General features: G+C 44.3%; 1 protein-coding gene across 9 annotated transcripts in view; it reads right to left on the bottom strand.

The window, feature by feature from the left end:
* LOC147031974 (transcription factor RFX3-like) overlaps window positions 1–17,080 on the bottom strand; it is a 248,527-nt gene that overhangs the window by 92,330 nt on the left and 139,117 nt on the right. For all 9 annotated transcript variants that reach the window (XR_015050987.1, XM_085853483.1, XM_085853487.1 and 6 more), the window contains one exon: window positions 14,529–14,710. Coding sequence is in view for 8 of the 9 variants with exons in the window: in XM_085853483.1 (XP_085709609.1) it covers window positions 14,529–14,710 (182 nt within the window). In the remaining variant the exon portion in view is untranslated. The remainder of the gene's footprint in view (window positions 1–14,528; window positions 14,711–17,080) is intronic.

Raw genomic sequence — 17,080 nt, 5'->3', positions numbered from 1 at the left:
AGTCAGTAACTTTCCACGATCTGGAAGACCATGTTCAGTCCGTTCGCATATTAATCGTGAACGTGTACTGGACAGTGTTCAAGAAGAACCAGGAACATTGATCCGCAGACGTTCTGACCAGTTGGGGATGTCTCGGATGTCACTGTATCGCATATTAAGAAACGATTTGTACCTGTACCCTTACAAAGTGCAAAAGTTGAAACCGACTGATCATCGACAACGCTGAAATTACTCAGTCCAAATTCAGAGGTTGGTCAATGAAGAAAACGAATTTGTTCATAAACTGATTATGAGCGATGAAGGTCATTTCCATTTGAACGGTTTTGTGAATAAGCAGAACTGTAGGTTCTGGGGATTGGAGAATCCTAGGAGTATTCATCAACGTGAGTTGCATCCTCTCAAATGCACTGTCTGGTGTGGTGTAACGTCAGAAAGGATTATCGGCCCTTACTTTTTTTGAAAATGAGGATGGCAGTTCAACGACGGTCACCAGTGAGCGGTATCGAGCCATGCTCGAGAATTTTGTGCATCCTGCATGGAAGGATAAAACTGAGATGTGGTTTTTTTGTATACCTTGTCAAGGCTCGTGTGAGAGCTAACACACAATGCACATCAAGGGGGGCGGGAGTGGGAGGGACAAAACAGTGGGGAACAGACACATGAGGAGATCTGTGGAAGGGAGAGGGATGGGACGGAGAACATGGGGAATATAAGATGGACATTACAGGGACTTTCAGGAAGGAAAGCAGGGAATTTGAAGGAAGTAGGCTTGGGTGGATTATCGGGGGTAGAAAAGATCGAGGATTTGGATGGGGGATGATAAGAGGTGGTGGTGAACAGCTGTTTTGAAAGCCTGGAGGGAAGAATGGGAAAGAATGGAGTGAGGGAGTTTATTCCAAAGGCGGGAAAAAATAGGAATGAAAGAGTGAAGGTGAGCAGTGATTCGTGATTTTGATAGTTTTACCAAAATACAGTTGGAACAGTTTTACCAAAAAGGTAGGTGGGGACAAATCGCAGAGAGAGCAGGGGGGGGGCATGGTGGGAGAGGAGACGGTAGAAGACAGAAAGACCACCGACCAATCTGCGGTGATTGCGAGAGAGGCCCAAAGACTCAGCCTCATTGCGGGAGATGTCGATGATCCGAAATGCCATGGTTTCTACAGCGTGAAGCCAAGAAAGGTGGGAGGCAGGAGCACCAGCCCAGAGAGGAGAGCAGTACTCCATCAGGATGGGGACGAAAGCTTTGTAAGTGGTCAGGAGCTCAGGTGGGCCGAGGAAGGACTTTGCACGACGGAGGATTCCCAGTGGGCGACTGACTTTGGAGGCGAGGTTTGAAATGTGGCTTTCCCAGGAAAGGTCATGGCAGATAGTGAGACCCAGAAGCTTGAAAGAAAGGACTTCTTCCAGAGGATTGTTGAGAAAGTGGATGGGTGGGTTTTCTAAATGGTCCTTTCGAAGAGACACAGTGAGAGTGTGAGATTTGTCCGGATTGAAAGGCATGTTCCACGTGTTGGACCAGTTTGTGATTTTATCCAGATCTGCAGTGAGCGAAGAAGCTGCTGCTTGCCGGTCTGAGGGATGACAGATGGTACGGCAGAGGGTGGAGTCGTCGGCAAAGAGAAATAGAGGATTTTCCAGAGAGTCGGAGAGATCATTGATGAAAACCAGAAAAAGAACAGGGCCCAGAACGCTACCTTGAGGAACTCCAGCCTGGACAGGAAGAGGGGATGAAAGAACTCCATTTAGGGCCACACGTTGACTGCGACAGGAGAGGAAGTCTGCGAGCCATGAGTGGAGATGGCCTTGGATACCATGGGAAGAGAGTTTGGTGAGTAAAGCAGGGAGCCAGACCGTGTCAAAAGCACGTGATATGTCCAGGGATACGGCTCAGATTTCGTGTCTGGCATTGAGTACCTCCATCCATTGTTGAGAGAGCAGAAGCAGCATATCCAGGGTAGAGTGACCTGGTCTGAAACCAAATTGATGATCGGAAATTAAGCCATTGGAGAAGAGGAAGGATTTAATGTCTGAAGCAATGATGGATTCCATAACCTTGCTGATGATTGGGAGAAGGCTGATTGGTCTGTAGTTGCAGGGATCTGGTTTTGCACCTTTTTTGTGCAGGGCAGTGATGTTTGCTGATTTCCAAGCAGATGGTTAGATGACCTTGAGCAAATGAGAGGGTGAATAGAACAGAGAGAGGGTGAGCAAGAGCAGAAGAGCAGGCTTTGAGGACACGTGGGCTGATGCCGTCTAGACCGGTTGCAGAATCTGAGTCGAGGTTTGACAGCAAGCTCTCCACCTTGTCAGGAGAAAAGGACACAGAGTCCAGGGACAGTTGGGTGCGACTGGGTAAGGTGGGTAGAGAAAGTGATGGGTTTTGGACACAAGATTTAGCTGCAAACACCAAGTTTAGACATTCAGCTTTTTCACGTGCGGTATCAGCAGTGCGGCTATTTGAGGTAAGGGAGGGATGGAGGGGGAACATACACCAGAAACAGATTTGGTTAGATGCCAACAGGATTTTGAGGAGGGAGAGAGGTTTGAGAGTTCAGACTTGAGATTAGAAAGATGTTGTTTTCTGGCTCTCCTTAATGTAGATATACACTTGTTCCGAGCTTTATGGAAGGAACTGAGACCACTGGTGTGGTGTAACGTCAGAAAGGATTATCGGCCCTTACTTTTTTGAAAATGAAGATGGCAGTTCAACGACGGTCACTAGTGAGCGGTATCGAGCCAAGCTCGAGAATTTTGTGCATCCTGCATTGAAGGATAAACCTGAGATGTGGTTTCAACAAGATGGAGCCACTGCCCACACAGGACGAGCCATGGTGGAGCTTCTAAGGCAAATTTTTGGACACCGAATAATTTCGCGAAATTCAAAAATTTCTTGGCCATCATGTTCTCCTGATTTGATGCCTCCCGATTATTTTCTTTGGGGTTACCTGAGGTTATACATCAATAAGCCCCATACAATTCAGCAGCTCAAGAACAACATCTGTGCAGAAATTTGAGGGCTGCAGCCAGAGTTATTGTCCGCTGTTATGGAAAATGCTGTCGAAAGAGCCGGTTTCTGTGAAGCCGAAAATGGAGGACATCGAAGCTGCATCATTTTTCATAAATAAAGCAAATTTATCTCCATTTTGGAAATTTTTTTGGTATAAAAATAATCATAAATTATTAAAAAAAACAGAAATGTTAATTAATTTCCAAATCCAGAGGTGACTTTTGAGACACCCTGTTTATATATATATATATATATATATATATATATATATATATATATATATATATATATATATATATATATATATATATATATATATGAGCAAATACAATCCGTTGCTTCTCTGACGGGGGTATGAAAGAGGGGCTCAGAGAGGAGGGATGGGAGGGAGAGAGAGGAAGAGAGGAGAGAGAAGAGGCAGGAGGAAGCTAGGAAGGGGGCGGGGGGTGGGTAGAGCTATGCCTCACCAAACGTTGCGATACCATGGGAGGGAGGGGTGTGAGGACAGAGAGAGAGAGAGAGAGAGAGAGAGAGAGAGAGAGAGAGAGAGAGAGAGAGAGAGAGAGAGAGAGAGAGAGAGAGAGAGAGAGAGAGAGAGAGAGAGAGAGAGAGAGAGAGAGAGAGAGAGAGAGAGAGAGAGAGAGAGAGAGAGAGAGAGAGAGAGAGAGAGAGAGAGAGAGAGAGAGAGAGAGAGAGAGAGAGAGAGAGAGAGAGATAATGAAGAAAATAAAAAGAAGAGAGAAAGGTGAGGGGTCGAGGTGGGGTTCGCGAAGAAAATGATATGTTATGCTTAATGACCGAACACACACACAAAAACAAACTCATGTCAGAACAGCTGCACACACAATGACACAACAGAGTTTGTAAAGTAATCCGCTGGAACATCTGCAAAAACTTTGATGTCCCAGTTCCAGAAAATTTGTGGGAAAATGAACCAAAAGTAATCACTTAAAACATGCAAGTACCTCCCGCTCACGTACGACCTAATGATCCAATTGAGCAGCATGAACATCGAAAACAAAGCGTTGCGGCCACATATAAAACTTAAGTACAAAAAAGAGAAGAAGGCATTGTTGATTGAGGTACAAATAGCAGTGATTTTGGACTAAACGATGCAGAAATTAAGAAAATGACTAAACACCAAGACCTCGAGAATGAAGTGAGAAGATCCTGGAAGCTGAAGAATGCCAAAGTTGTATCAGTGATAGCTGGACCTACAGGAATGATGGCAAAGAACCTCACAGAGATATAAAACATTGGGGCAATAACCCTGGATGCTCAATTAGTAGTGGCTGGATAAGATAACCAGGCAACCACTGGTTGGCACGGATGACCAACAACATAGAGTATATAATGGTGAAGAAAGTAATATAAATACCTCTGGATGTGTTTTTTAATATGATGAACAAACCTTGGTACATGACAAGTGATAAAGGTTGTGGTATGCCTGGTGTTGGCTTAATGGCGAGAGTGTTGGGCTTGGAATCCCAGGGTTCTGAGTTCAAATCCCGCTTGGCTGTTGAATCTATACCAGGTGGGGTCGACTCGGCATGTCATCCTTCTGAGGTCGGCAAAATGAGTGTCAGCGTGCTGGTATCCTGTATCGGAGTGGCGACCCATTCAGGATTGTGCCAAATAGCCCAAGAGACTGCTTAGGCAGCATCAACGCTCTGCACAGAGTACGGTCCCAATGTATGGGAAGATGGAAAAGTTGTGGTCAAGTTTCATCGAAATTGTGTGTGTAGTTTCAGAAAAGAAAGCAAATACATATTTTGGGGGGCAACCCCCCGGAGAACCCCTTTGGCCCCAATTTTTTATCATGTCATGAACAAACTTTGGTACATCATGGGTGAGGAATATGGTGGTCAAGTTTCATTGGAATTTCGTGTGCAGTTTGGGAAATTGCGTGTGTAGTCTGAGAAGAAAGCAAACATATTTTGGGGGACAACCCACCTCTCCAAAGGGCAGAGGAGCTCCTTGTGAGCCAACGGCCATCCATATCTAGTGCCCAACGGCGTCTGCGTATGTCCTCCTGTGGTTGGGTTACTTTTGATTGGGAGGTTGGTGGCAGGATTTGCACTCCGGCCACCATAAAACCCTTCATTCCGCAAAACATTCGAAAAGCATTAAAAAAAATCTGAAAACCCACTCCGATGGAGTACCTCCTGTGCAGCTTCCTTTGCAGGGCAGCTCACCGAATGACGGGATTGGGGCAAAGCCTTCGGGACCCCCAATCCTTGATGATAGGAGGGGAACCACGGGGTAACATTCCCGGGTTAGATTGTGGGAGAGTGTCGGAGTGGTGCTGAGGTGTCGTCAACCAGACGGCGGTCTCCTTGGGTTAACCTGAGGCGGTCCCTTCGGGTGGGTGCATGGAATGTCCTATCCCTAAGAGAGGATGATCACCTGTCTCTGTTATCATTTGAGCTCAAGCGGTTGGACATCGGTATTGCAGTAGTTTCTGAGGTTCGGAGACCGGATTGCGGCGAGATCATGACGGGTGGTTACACCTACTATTGGTCTGGTCGCTCTAATGGTTACCATGCCCAAGGAATGGCTGTAGCTGTGTCCAATAAGATGACTCCAATGAAAATTGAGGTAACACCGGTCAACGAGCGTATTATGAGACTAATGATTCGTCACTCCTTGGGTGTCATTTCCTTGGTCTGTGAATATGCTGACTGAGGCGAGTGATCTCACTGTGAAGGATCCATTCTATTCCACGCTCCAGTCTGTGGTTGATCAGTGCCCCAGGTGAGATACTCTTCTCGTCTTGGGGGATTTCAATGCAACGACTGGAGCTGATGGGGATGGTTATAAGACGTGTGTTGGTCCTCATGCGTCTGGAACGGTGAACCAGAATAGCACAAAGTTCCTTGACTGTGCAAGAAGTCATGGACTTCGGGTGGCTGGTTCATGGTTTCAGCACCCATAGGCTCATCGCTGGACTTGACATTTCAACGCTGGCGGTGTGGCAAAGGAGATTGACCATGTGCTCGTTGATGGTCGCTGGATGATGATCCAGAACTGCAGGGTGTACCGGAGTGCTCAGCTCCTCAATACTGACCAAAGGCTTGTTGAAGCAACTCTGAAGATGCAGCTTAAATCCAGGAAAATGGTACCTCCCAGCCGAGGCTGGATGTTGGCAAGCTCAAGGATGATTGGGTAGCTGAGGAGTTTGCGAACAGGAAGAGTAGAGATTTGGCGGTCTGGGTGCTTTGTGGGATCCTGAAGAGTTGTGGAGTGCCTTCAAGACCACCGTCCTTGATGCTGCCGGACAATGTCTTGGAACTCATCGGAGGGCGAAGAAGAAGAATTTTGTCTCTCAAGGGACACTGGATACCATTGCCCAGAGGGCCAGGCTGAATGACAGAGCTGAGGCGAAAAACGACACCTGCACGAAGGGTGGACAAGGAGGCCTATGTGTGAGGAATCTGTGAGGGGGTAGAACATTACCTGTGGTCAAGTGTTTCTCTTCCTGAGTACAGGGGAATTCACGCATTGCATTCTTCCAAACCCGTTCCTCAGTGTACTGCAGTGAGAGCAGAGGGTGGTAGGCTCTTGACAGAGGAGTCCAAAGTGAAGGCCCGCTGGGCCGATTACTTTAAGCGGCTGCATCAGGCTGATCCACCAGTTGTCGAGTTGGATGTCAGGGGTGTTACAATCCCTATTGCTGACCCTTCAATCAACTGTGGTCCACCTTCGTTTGTGGAAACAGGCTGCGGTGAACCGGTTGAAACGGGGTAAAGCTCCAGGGATCTGTGGCATCCATGCTGAACTTCTCAAGGCTGGTGGAAATGATGCACTCATGTCGGTGCATGCAGTTCTGTGCTCTGCCTAGAACACGGGCATCATCCCAACTGACTGGAAGAGGGGCCTTGTTGTCCCTCTCTGTAAAGGGAAGGGTGATCGCCAAGACTGCAACAACTACCGAGGGGTGACGCTGCTCTCAGTGCCGGGCAAGGTCTTTGCTCGAATAATTATTGATCGGGTTAGCCACCATCTGCTTGAGCACCAGCGTCCAGAGCAGTCAGGCTTTACACCAAAGAGGTCAACGATTGACCGTATCCTTTTTCTTCGGGTCCTCACCGAATGCAGACGAGAGTTTTGGCAGGAGCAGATTGCAGCCTATATTGATCTCTGCAAAGCGTTTGATTCAGTGAATCGGGATGTCCTCTGGAGGATTCTTGGTCTTCATGGGGTGCCACCACAACTGACCGATCTGATGTCTGAACTCTACTCTGGTACTGAGAGTGCTGTGAAGTGTGGTGGTACCATCTCTGACTTATTTCCAGTTGTTACTGGAGTTCGTTAGGGATGTGTCCTGGCCCCCACACTTTTCAGCACTTGTATTTACTGGATTCTGGGGAGGATGTTGGAGAAATCAAGCTGTGGTGAATCATTTGGGAATGTCAAGATCTCTGACCTTGATTTCACAGATGATGCAGTCATGTTTGCGGAGACTCGAGATATCCTTTTGGTGGCTATCAAGGTGCTGAATGAAGAGTCGGAGCCACTGGGATTACGTGTTTCCTGGGTCAAAACTAAGATCCAGGCTTTCAATGACATATTGGATGCTGCTTTCCTGTCTGTGCCTGTTTGTGGCGACGATACTGAGGTCGCGGAGAGATTCACTTACCTTGGCAGTGATATTCACGTCTTTGCTGGCTGTGAGCCAGAGGTCAACAGATGTCTCGGTTGGACTGGGGAGTCATGGATTCACTGCATCATGGGGTGTGGCGCTGCTGGTACCTGTGCGGGAGGACGAAAGTCCAAGTCTTCAGGTCCTTGGTGCTTCCAATCTTGCTCTATGGATGTGACTCTGACCAGGGATCTGAGATGGAGACTTAATTAATTTGATACCAGGTCTCTTCAGAGAATCCTTGGCTCTCGCTGGTCAGACTTTGTATCCAGCGAGCGGTTGGTGAGAGAGACTCAAATGAGATTTGTTACCTGCATAGTCTGTGAGTGTCAGTTGCGGCTGTATGGACAAGTGGCTCGTTTTCCTGATGCTAATCCTGCTCATCCGATTCTCTCAGCGAAGGAGCCTCGTGAGTGGAGGAGGCCAATGGCTGACCACGTGCCTCGTGGTTGCAGCAGGTTAATCAGCATCTCAAGGAGATGGAGATCGGCCAGAAATCTGCCTGGGGGATGGCCAGACGGAGGCCCTTGGAGTACCAGTGGAAAGTGGACGCAGCGACGCGCTGCTCTGGCGCATGCTCCCATACCTGACCGACCTGACCTGACCGAGGCTCAGCAAGGATCCAGAAGAGAACCCTCGGCATGATACTTTGAGAAAAGAAAACTGCACTGCTTGGTCCATGAATCGTGACCCCTTACCGAAATAAAGGTGGATGCTTTAAGCCCACCCTGGGAGGACTCCATTCCACATTTTGAAACCCACATATGTAGATACCAATCAACGACACACACTCACACACACACACACACACACACACACACAAACACACACACACACCCCTTGGAGGGCTCCATTCCACTTTCAGGAACACATATATGGAGATACCAACCAAACTCACATGCACACACACACACTTCCGTTATAGTAATACAGTTTATATACATAAAAATGATAAACACAAGGATATACCTTGAAACAGAGTTCTTTGAAAGAGGAATTCAAGTGGGAAATTAGCAAAATAAAATTGAAAAATATATCAAGGCCTTGAACACAAAATGGCGATCTATGCTCTCTGCCTTCACAACCATGCCTGGTGTTGGCTTAATGGTTAGGGTGGTGAACTTTGGATCCAAGGGTCCTGAGTTAAAATCCCGCTCACCTGTTGAATTAATACCAGGTGGGGTGAACTAGGCCTGTCATCCTTCCGAGGTCGGCAAAATGAGTGCCAGCATGCTGGTATACTGTGTCGGAGTGGCGACCCGTCCAGGATTGTTCCCAATAGCCAAGGAGACTGCTTCGGCAGCACCAACGCTCTGCACAGAGTATGGTCCCAATCTCTTCCTCCTCCTCCTTCACAACCAGATCATGGTAAACACATGGTCGGATGGACCTTATCGTCTTTCGCTCGCCTGTTCGAAGAACAGAGAGCTATAGCGATACCCTGGGCGTGAGCGTGAGAATCTAAGTTTTTGGTGCAAGTTATTTCCTTTCTAATGTTTTTATCCACCACACTATTTTTTACTGATTACAATATACAAATACATACAGTATATTGCTTTAAAATTATTTGGATCAGACTTCACTGCAATGCTTTATAAACAAGTGAAATCCTTCAATACAGTGCGTGTGGTAAAGCAAATGAGTACACTAATGTTAAAATATGCAATTTATGTTTTTTCAGTTGAAAAACAATTAAAAAGCGTACTTCATATTTGAAATGTAAAAATCTTGTTATTATTATGATAAGCACCTTTATATATATATAACAGAAGGAATGAAATCGTTCGATGCAGCGTGGCAGGAGGCCACAAAAAAATGATGTAAAATAAGAAGAACTTAGCGTTTGGCGATCGGCGCGAAATGCGATGGTGGGCGGAAATGACGTCTTTCGTTCGTTCGTACATGAGAGGGGCACATTTCTTGTTTTTTTTTTCCTGTCAAGCAATAAATTAAATGGTTTTCACATATATAACACATTAGTTTCACAAATTTCCATTGAAATACTCGGGTATTTTCGTCAATTCCTGCTATTTCCGTCTAGGTTACGTACTGCATCTACCGGACGGCCGTCATTGGCTGTCTTGAGGCACGTGGGGGGGGGGGGGGGCAGGGGACACCGAAGACGTGGTAGATGTGGTAGACACCGGGGATATTTCAAACTCGGTGCAATTGTATACAGCGCACGCGCTGTAAAAATATTATTAGACTAGTTTTTTAAAAACGATAAATGTATAAACAGGCAAGCATTGGGTGGCTTTGACACCAACTCTCTGGTATATATATATATATATATATATATATATATATATATATATATATATATATATATATATATATATATATATATATATGTATATATATATCGATGTCGAAGTGAGGGGTGGGTTATATCAGATCGCATAAAGGTTAAACATCCCCTGTAAAAATAAATTTGCACATTTTCAGCAGATGAGACACCTCCCGAGGCACCAACCGCATGGCATCACAGGGCCCAACACAGGCGGAAATGTACGTCTGTATAATCGATGTTCCCTTGACAGCACAGATACTTTTACCGAAATGAACAACCTAGCAGCTTTGAGAGCACTCACCAAGTAGCTTAAGCACTCACGCAAGCACTCCAATGAAACGGTTAAGAAATGGCTAGTTTGGCACGCAATTTGCAAACACATTAAACATACTGTTACGGTTGTGGAAATTCACAGAACACCATTCAGGCTTCCCAGAGATCAGTTATGTCGATAAGTCTGTGTTCAGATTAGATTTCCCCACCGAGGTCTAAAGGGAATTATTTGTGTAACCGGGTCGTGATCTTTGAGTCAGCCATTATTCTTTTGCTGTCTGTATTTTGGAACAACCACTACTTCAACAACCACAACCACTACTTCACCAACCACAACCGCCTCTCAACAACCACGCCATCTCCACCACAAAGCAACCACAACATCGCCTCACCTTCATCTCCGTTACGCCGCCATCTTTTCGCCAGCCACGGCGAATCCCACGGAAGAGCGGCATCTCCGCCAACAGAAGCGGGGGCTGATGATTTCCACAACGTCCGCTTTCCACGGCTGATGATTCCTGCAACTTCCGCGTGGTTGATGATTTCGACCACGTCCACTCTCTCCGCATTTCACGAAGAGATTGGATCAGAATCGCAAAAGGGGGGTGAGAGGTGAGGGGTGAGAGATCAAACTCACTCGCGGACCCCATATAAAGGTGCGCTGAACGCCAAGCAGTCAGTCTGTCGGGGAGCTGCAGAGAGTGTAAGTCTGGAGTCGAGCTGGCGTCGAGTCGGAAGAAGCCAGCAGGTTCGAGTCCAGTGGAGGGCGGTCAGGGTCGTCGGAGCGCAGCCAAGCCTGCTGTGCCGCGCAGAACTGCGAGTCGGTGGAGAAAGCCGGAGAGAGATCGCCAACGCTGAGGAATGGACGGGCTCTTAAAAGAGCATCAACTCTCGAAAGAGCAAAGGCCCGTTCGTTCCTCGGAGGCGTCGTCGGCTAGGCCCGAACCACCAGGCCGCACGGCGGGGCTTGGGCCAACCAAGTCGCGCAGCGCCAACTGCCGTGTCGACGAAACGTCGAGGGTCAACCAGCGAGTCACCACGAAGGTGGCAGGTAACCAGCATGGCCTCTCGGAGCTCCTGCGGTCTCCACAGCTCCGTGAACTATTAAAGACCCACGAGGTCCAGTTCTTGCCCTTTCCTTTCCTGGGGTTTTTCTTTGTATGAATGTCGTAGCGCCATGTCCTTAAGTAGAATTGTAATAAGTGTACATAATAAATAGAACGGTTGTAGTTCTTGGTCTTGCTCATTCCTGCATTGCTCTATTGACTACATGATTGCATACGTGTTTGATTGCATACGTGTATGACTTGGGTGGTCCAAAAAAGTCGAAAAAATAGAATGTTGCTCCACAAGCTTAAAATTATTCTAATATGATCCAATAACGCGCATAAATTTTTTTAGCTTGCTCGGAGGTGATTTAGAGGTCGCCCCATATGACGACTTTTAGTTTCGGATTCGCATCTCACTATACCCTAATTTAATATAATAATAACTAAATAACTAATACATATTTTTCGTGAATCATTGAATCCCAAAAAACTGGATGTTGGGCCGGCTAGAAATAAGTTCAGGCGGGAGTGGAGACAGCAATAGAGGCGGAGATGATAGTGGTATTTGGTAAATGAGACGAAATATTCTAATAGTTTGTAATTCCATTGATTGAAAAATTAGGGTATGGGTAGATACGATTACGTATACTTCTGTACTTCCTAGGTGAAAATGGACTGCATTTTCGAACTCAGTGGGGTCGATTTACTCCAAGAAATATTTAGACGGACAACAAATTAATTATAGATTAGAAAATATTGAAATGAGTAGGATTAGTTACTCAACTCCAGTAATGATAAATCTTGTTTTAGGTCATATTTTCGAAATGGTCGTGAATTCAATGTCGGTGCAGTCATTTCTTTGAGTAAATCGACCCCATAGAGTTCGAAAATGCACTCCATTTCCACCTCGGACATCCAGAAGTACCCATAATCGTACCTGAGCATACCCTAATTTAACCAATTCATGAAACTAAAAGTCGTCATATGGGGCGACCTCTAAATCACCTCCGATCAACTTAAATTTTTTTATGCGCGTTATTGAATCATAGTGGAATAATTTAAGGCTTGTGGAGACAACATATGAATTTTTGAAATTTTTTTTGCTGTTTTTGGACCACCCTAGTGTATGACTGCTTATGGTTGTATGAATAAATGTCATTGTTTGAATGTCCACCTGTTCGTTGCGTGCTTTCCCTCAATTGAGCTGCCGTATTGCGTTCGGAATATTAGCTGGCTTTTAAATAGCCGATAAAGTAATCGGATCCGGCAGGACTTGGCGATATACACCGCTCGGCAAATCGCAAACGGAGCAAGCTGCTTAAGCGGCTCGTTTCCAAGCAGGTCCCGTTGAGGTGTAAATCCACGGCATTTCTGTCTGCGCGCATACTTAGGTAAATCGACAATTCGGCGATCGGACCCTGTCGCGCACGGACAGAATAGTTGGCTGATTTAAGGTGTGATTAAAAACACACCCGTAGCTGGATTTCGGCGTTGATCCGAAAGCTGCGACTGGATTGCCACGGTTGGTGGGCGCGCGGCCGCAATTAGCTAAAAGCGGTCGTCCGCACGCCGGAGTGGTGAGAATCCACAACAATACTAAACACCTCCTGGAGACGCTCAAAATGTCAAGCCACAAGCTCTGATGTCTCCGGATGTTTATAAGCATTGCAACGTACTCATCAATTTGTAGCTACGATGAACACGCATTCAATAATGAGTGAGGAAAGTGAAAACAACAACTGTTTTATTAAGAAATCGCTGCGGCCTGTTCCAAGTCAAGGCATGGTTGAGCAGGCCAAAAAACATGGCAGCTTCAGAACCCAGCGAGGTTACCCAGGAAACATCTTATGACCCCAGAGAGCGAGGTGGCCGAGGATTGCCTGATGAAGGATATAATTAAATAAGGCCATTAATTACTTTTTAAATGGGTGTTTTAATTAACCGAAACAACCAATTTTCACTCTTGCACTTTGTTGGAGTTTTTTTTAGTATGTCTGCAAAGTTTCAGACTGTTCGGTTTTATAGTTTTGGAGTTATGGAGGAGACACACACTGACACACACATATACACACACACACACACACACACACACACACACACACACACACACACACACACACACACACACACACACACACACACACACACACACACACACACACACCAAAAGCCCAATCACATCTGTCACCCATAACTGGAGGAAGGACCATCATCTTGCACCTCATCAATCATCCCAGCTGCGACTAAGAAGATACATAGTTGAATCACCACTCGATCCTTCTCGACAGAGAAGGCTACATAAAGCAACCAAGAAAGTTAACCTAAGGTAAGCCCTTTGCTATTAAAAATATTTAATTAAAATAAAAAAATTAAATATATATATATATATAAATAAGTGAAATTAAACATTTTGAAAATTTTGAATCATTCTCACTCAGATTTCAACACCACTGTAATGCATTGTTGAAACTTTCTTTACGTAAGAAGATGATTTGTAATAATGGCTACCACCAGGTGGTGGTATACGATACACATTTAAATAGAGAATTGGGATCTTCTCCGTCACCCTGAATCCCCTTCCCCAGATATGCTACCCCAACAGAAACCATATTCCGGGTACCCTTGAGCAACATACAAAATTTGGTTGGATTTGGTTCAGTTGTTTTTTAGTTTTTGAAGCATATATAAACAAACAAAGATATGAACAAAGAAATACACAAATTCACTTTTATAGGATAGCTTGTTAAGAACATTTATTTTATTATCAGTATATGAGTATCTATAATTAGGAAACACAATATTTTATTCCTAATTATATACCTACCTATAGATTGAATAAAATAAAATAAATTAACATATCTTGGACTGTTGTGACTTTTTCAACGCCCTACATGCACTGCAGTGTTAACCGCCAACACTCAAAAAACCCTGTAAATGATGCATCAAATGATAAAATAACCAAATAACCACATGTTATTGATTCGGGTTTTCTGCATTTTACACATTTAAAATTGAATATCAGTAGTTGAAGTCAGGGACACTCCCTAATCAATGCTGGCACAAGATAGAAAGAAATAAAAAAAGCAATTTCAATGTGATTTGTAAAATAAAAATAATAACATGGACATTAATGTTAGTCAGAGCTAACCAAACCACTTTCGGTACACTAATGACTATCGATATACTTTTCATTGGACACCAATTATGCTATAAAGCCTCAATTCCCCTGTATTTCCCAACATCCCTAACCCTTCCCAAAGCATGCACCGTGTCCCAAGTCGACGTGTGCGCAGGCCCAGGAAGACAGAGCGAATGAGTTTTCCGAAGCTAGCAGCATTCACGGGGTCGAGCTTCTGCTCCTGGCAGTGGCGCAGATAGTGGTTGTACAGTGTGCAGCGAGGCAAGCTAACACCCTCCGCTGTCTCGTAGTTGTCGATTAGCCATTGCACCTGCAGCCAAAGTCCCCAAACACACAGATCGCAAAGAAACACTAAGATGCAGAAACAAACTACCTTTAAAAAAAAGTTTGACTCTAATTGGCAATAAAATATGACAAAAAAGGTTGAGATAAATGGTGAAATGTATTGATGAAAGACAAGAGGTGAAGGATCAAAAGATGTGCAATCACACATGACACAAATAATTGTATTCCATAAGCTCCAAATATCTTGTTGTATTTCTTTCTTTGTTGACTTGTATAAAGTGTTGTGATATCCTGTGTGAAATTATTTCAAAAGATAAGGAAAAGGAACACAAAAAAATTAAGTGAAAAATCTACTCCAAACCCACATTTTAGGTGAGTCACTGGTGATACTCGTTCTTAATCTGGCCTTATCAAGCATCCTGAGATTCGATGCCAAGTGCTATTACACAGCACTTTCTCATCATGAACGATGTAATTAATCATCACCAAATTGGGTGATTGAACTCATTTCTCATCTTCATGTACACTAAGAAATAAACATATAAAAACAAATGTTGTGCACAGTGAAATGGGTCAACACTCTGCTTTCTATAAATGAATGACTGTGCTGTTAACATCTGCACAAAAGAGTACTGAAGCATCAGCAATTTTCAATGAACAAAAAAGCATCAGAAATATTGCATTCTCCTCTTACCTTACTTAACACGCAAAAATTTTGTCCACTTTTAATGAGCATCTGTTATTCGAAAAGATGAGTCAAGGAACCAGAATTTTTTATGCCTCTGCCGCTGAAGGCATTATGTTTTCGGATTGTCCGCCCACGATCAATTTTTGTTACCACAATAACTTGTGAACCATTGAAAGGATTTTTTTTTTAAACCAAACTTGGTACAAAGATGTATCATGATGCAAGGATGAATTGATTCGATTTTGGTTTCAAAGGTCCAAAGGTCATGTGACGTTTGGCTGAAAGTAGCAGATTTTAGTTATCATGATAACTTGTGAACTGTTGAAGGGATTTCGACCAAACTTGGCAGAACTATGGACTGTAATACAAAGATGAACTGATTAAATTTTCGGTTCAAAAAGTCAAAGGACTAAAATCAAGTGCCCTTTAATTGAAAATCGGTGTTACTACAATAACTTATAAACCACTCAAGAGAGTTCAACCATACTTGACACATTTATAGACTGTTATACAAAGATGAACTGATTCAATTTTGACTGAACAGGTTAGTGGTCATGTGCACTTTTTCTTTTTTGCATTTTTTTTTGCAGATCACAACTCGAGTGGGAAGCATCTGATGTTTCTCTTCAACTTATCTGTCTTTTCTCACTCGATCTTTAATTTTTCATGTCACCATTAATTGAGATCAAACGTAACAATGAGGTCAAACGTAATCCGCAGCACATCTCACGTGGGTGGAGGCATATCCATTGACCTATTCGCGTCAAATTCTACTATGTAGTATCCTTACTATAATTCATGGACGGGTGTGTGTTTGTTTGTTTGTCGCGCTACTCCTCCTACAGTTCTGGGCTGATTACATCCAGAATTGCTAAATAAGATCAGCATGACCCCAATTGGTGCATTAAGGTGTTTTTATCTTCGCCGACAGTCTTGGAGGGGGGGGGAAGAGGAGAGAAGAGGAGAAGAGGAGAGAGTGGAGAAGAGAAGAGAAGAGGAGAGAACAGAAGACAGAAGAGGAGAGAAGAGGAGAGACCTACAAACTGCCACCCTGAAGATGCAAACATAGTCCAATGCAACAGAGTAAACGGTTGTTTTGGAGAACATGCTAATCGGGCTCGCTAGTCCGTTAGCAATTTATAGTACATGTTCAAGCTTCAATGGTGTCTTTCAAAAAGACAAGACCATTGGGTGTTGGTAGCCTGTTCAAATTACAAATTCCTCCATTTACGACCAGTGGGAAGGCATTGGGGAAACCATTCAGAGTATTCGATGTCATGAGACCGCTTTGGCAGCTCTTATCATTTGGCTGGGAAGACAAAACCCACCTGCTATTCATTGCTACTCTAAAACATCATTTTTCTTTGAAACAAATATTATAGCACTATTGAAGCAAAGTCAAATTTGACAACTTTCACATTTTTTGCCAAACATGGTCAGACCAAGCTCCTGTCTTCGTAGATACTTTTTAGTTAGTCCAGGAGTTCCTAAAGTTTTGGTCAGGTAAAATCGAATAATATAAAAAAGTATGTATTTGGCTGTCCCCCTTCATAAGGATGATGTAAATATGGTTTTAAAGGCCAATCTTTTAACACAGCTTTGTTCACTACGGTAAGATTTTGAGGATAAAATAAACTCGAAAAATATTTTCCATAAAAGAGTCATTACGTTTCTTCTGTTGGAATTGCAGATGGTGACTTGCAAACC

Source organism: Eptatretus burgeri, chromosome 2 (assembly GCF_056783735.1).
Source record: "Eptatretus burgeri isolate ZD-2024b chromosome 2, Ebu_testis_v1, whole genome shotgun sequence".
Classification (NCBI taxonomy): domain Eukaryota; kingdom Metazoa; phylum Chordata; class Myxini; order Myxiniformes; family Myxinidae; genus Eptatretus; species Eptatretus burgeri.
The sequence above is the reverse complement of the archived record's forward strand: the minus strand, read 5'-3'. Positions and strand labels throughout refer to the sequence as shown.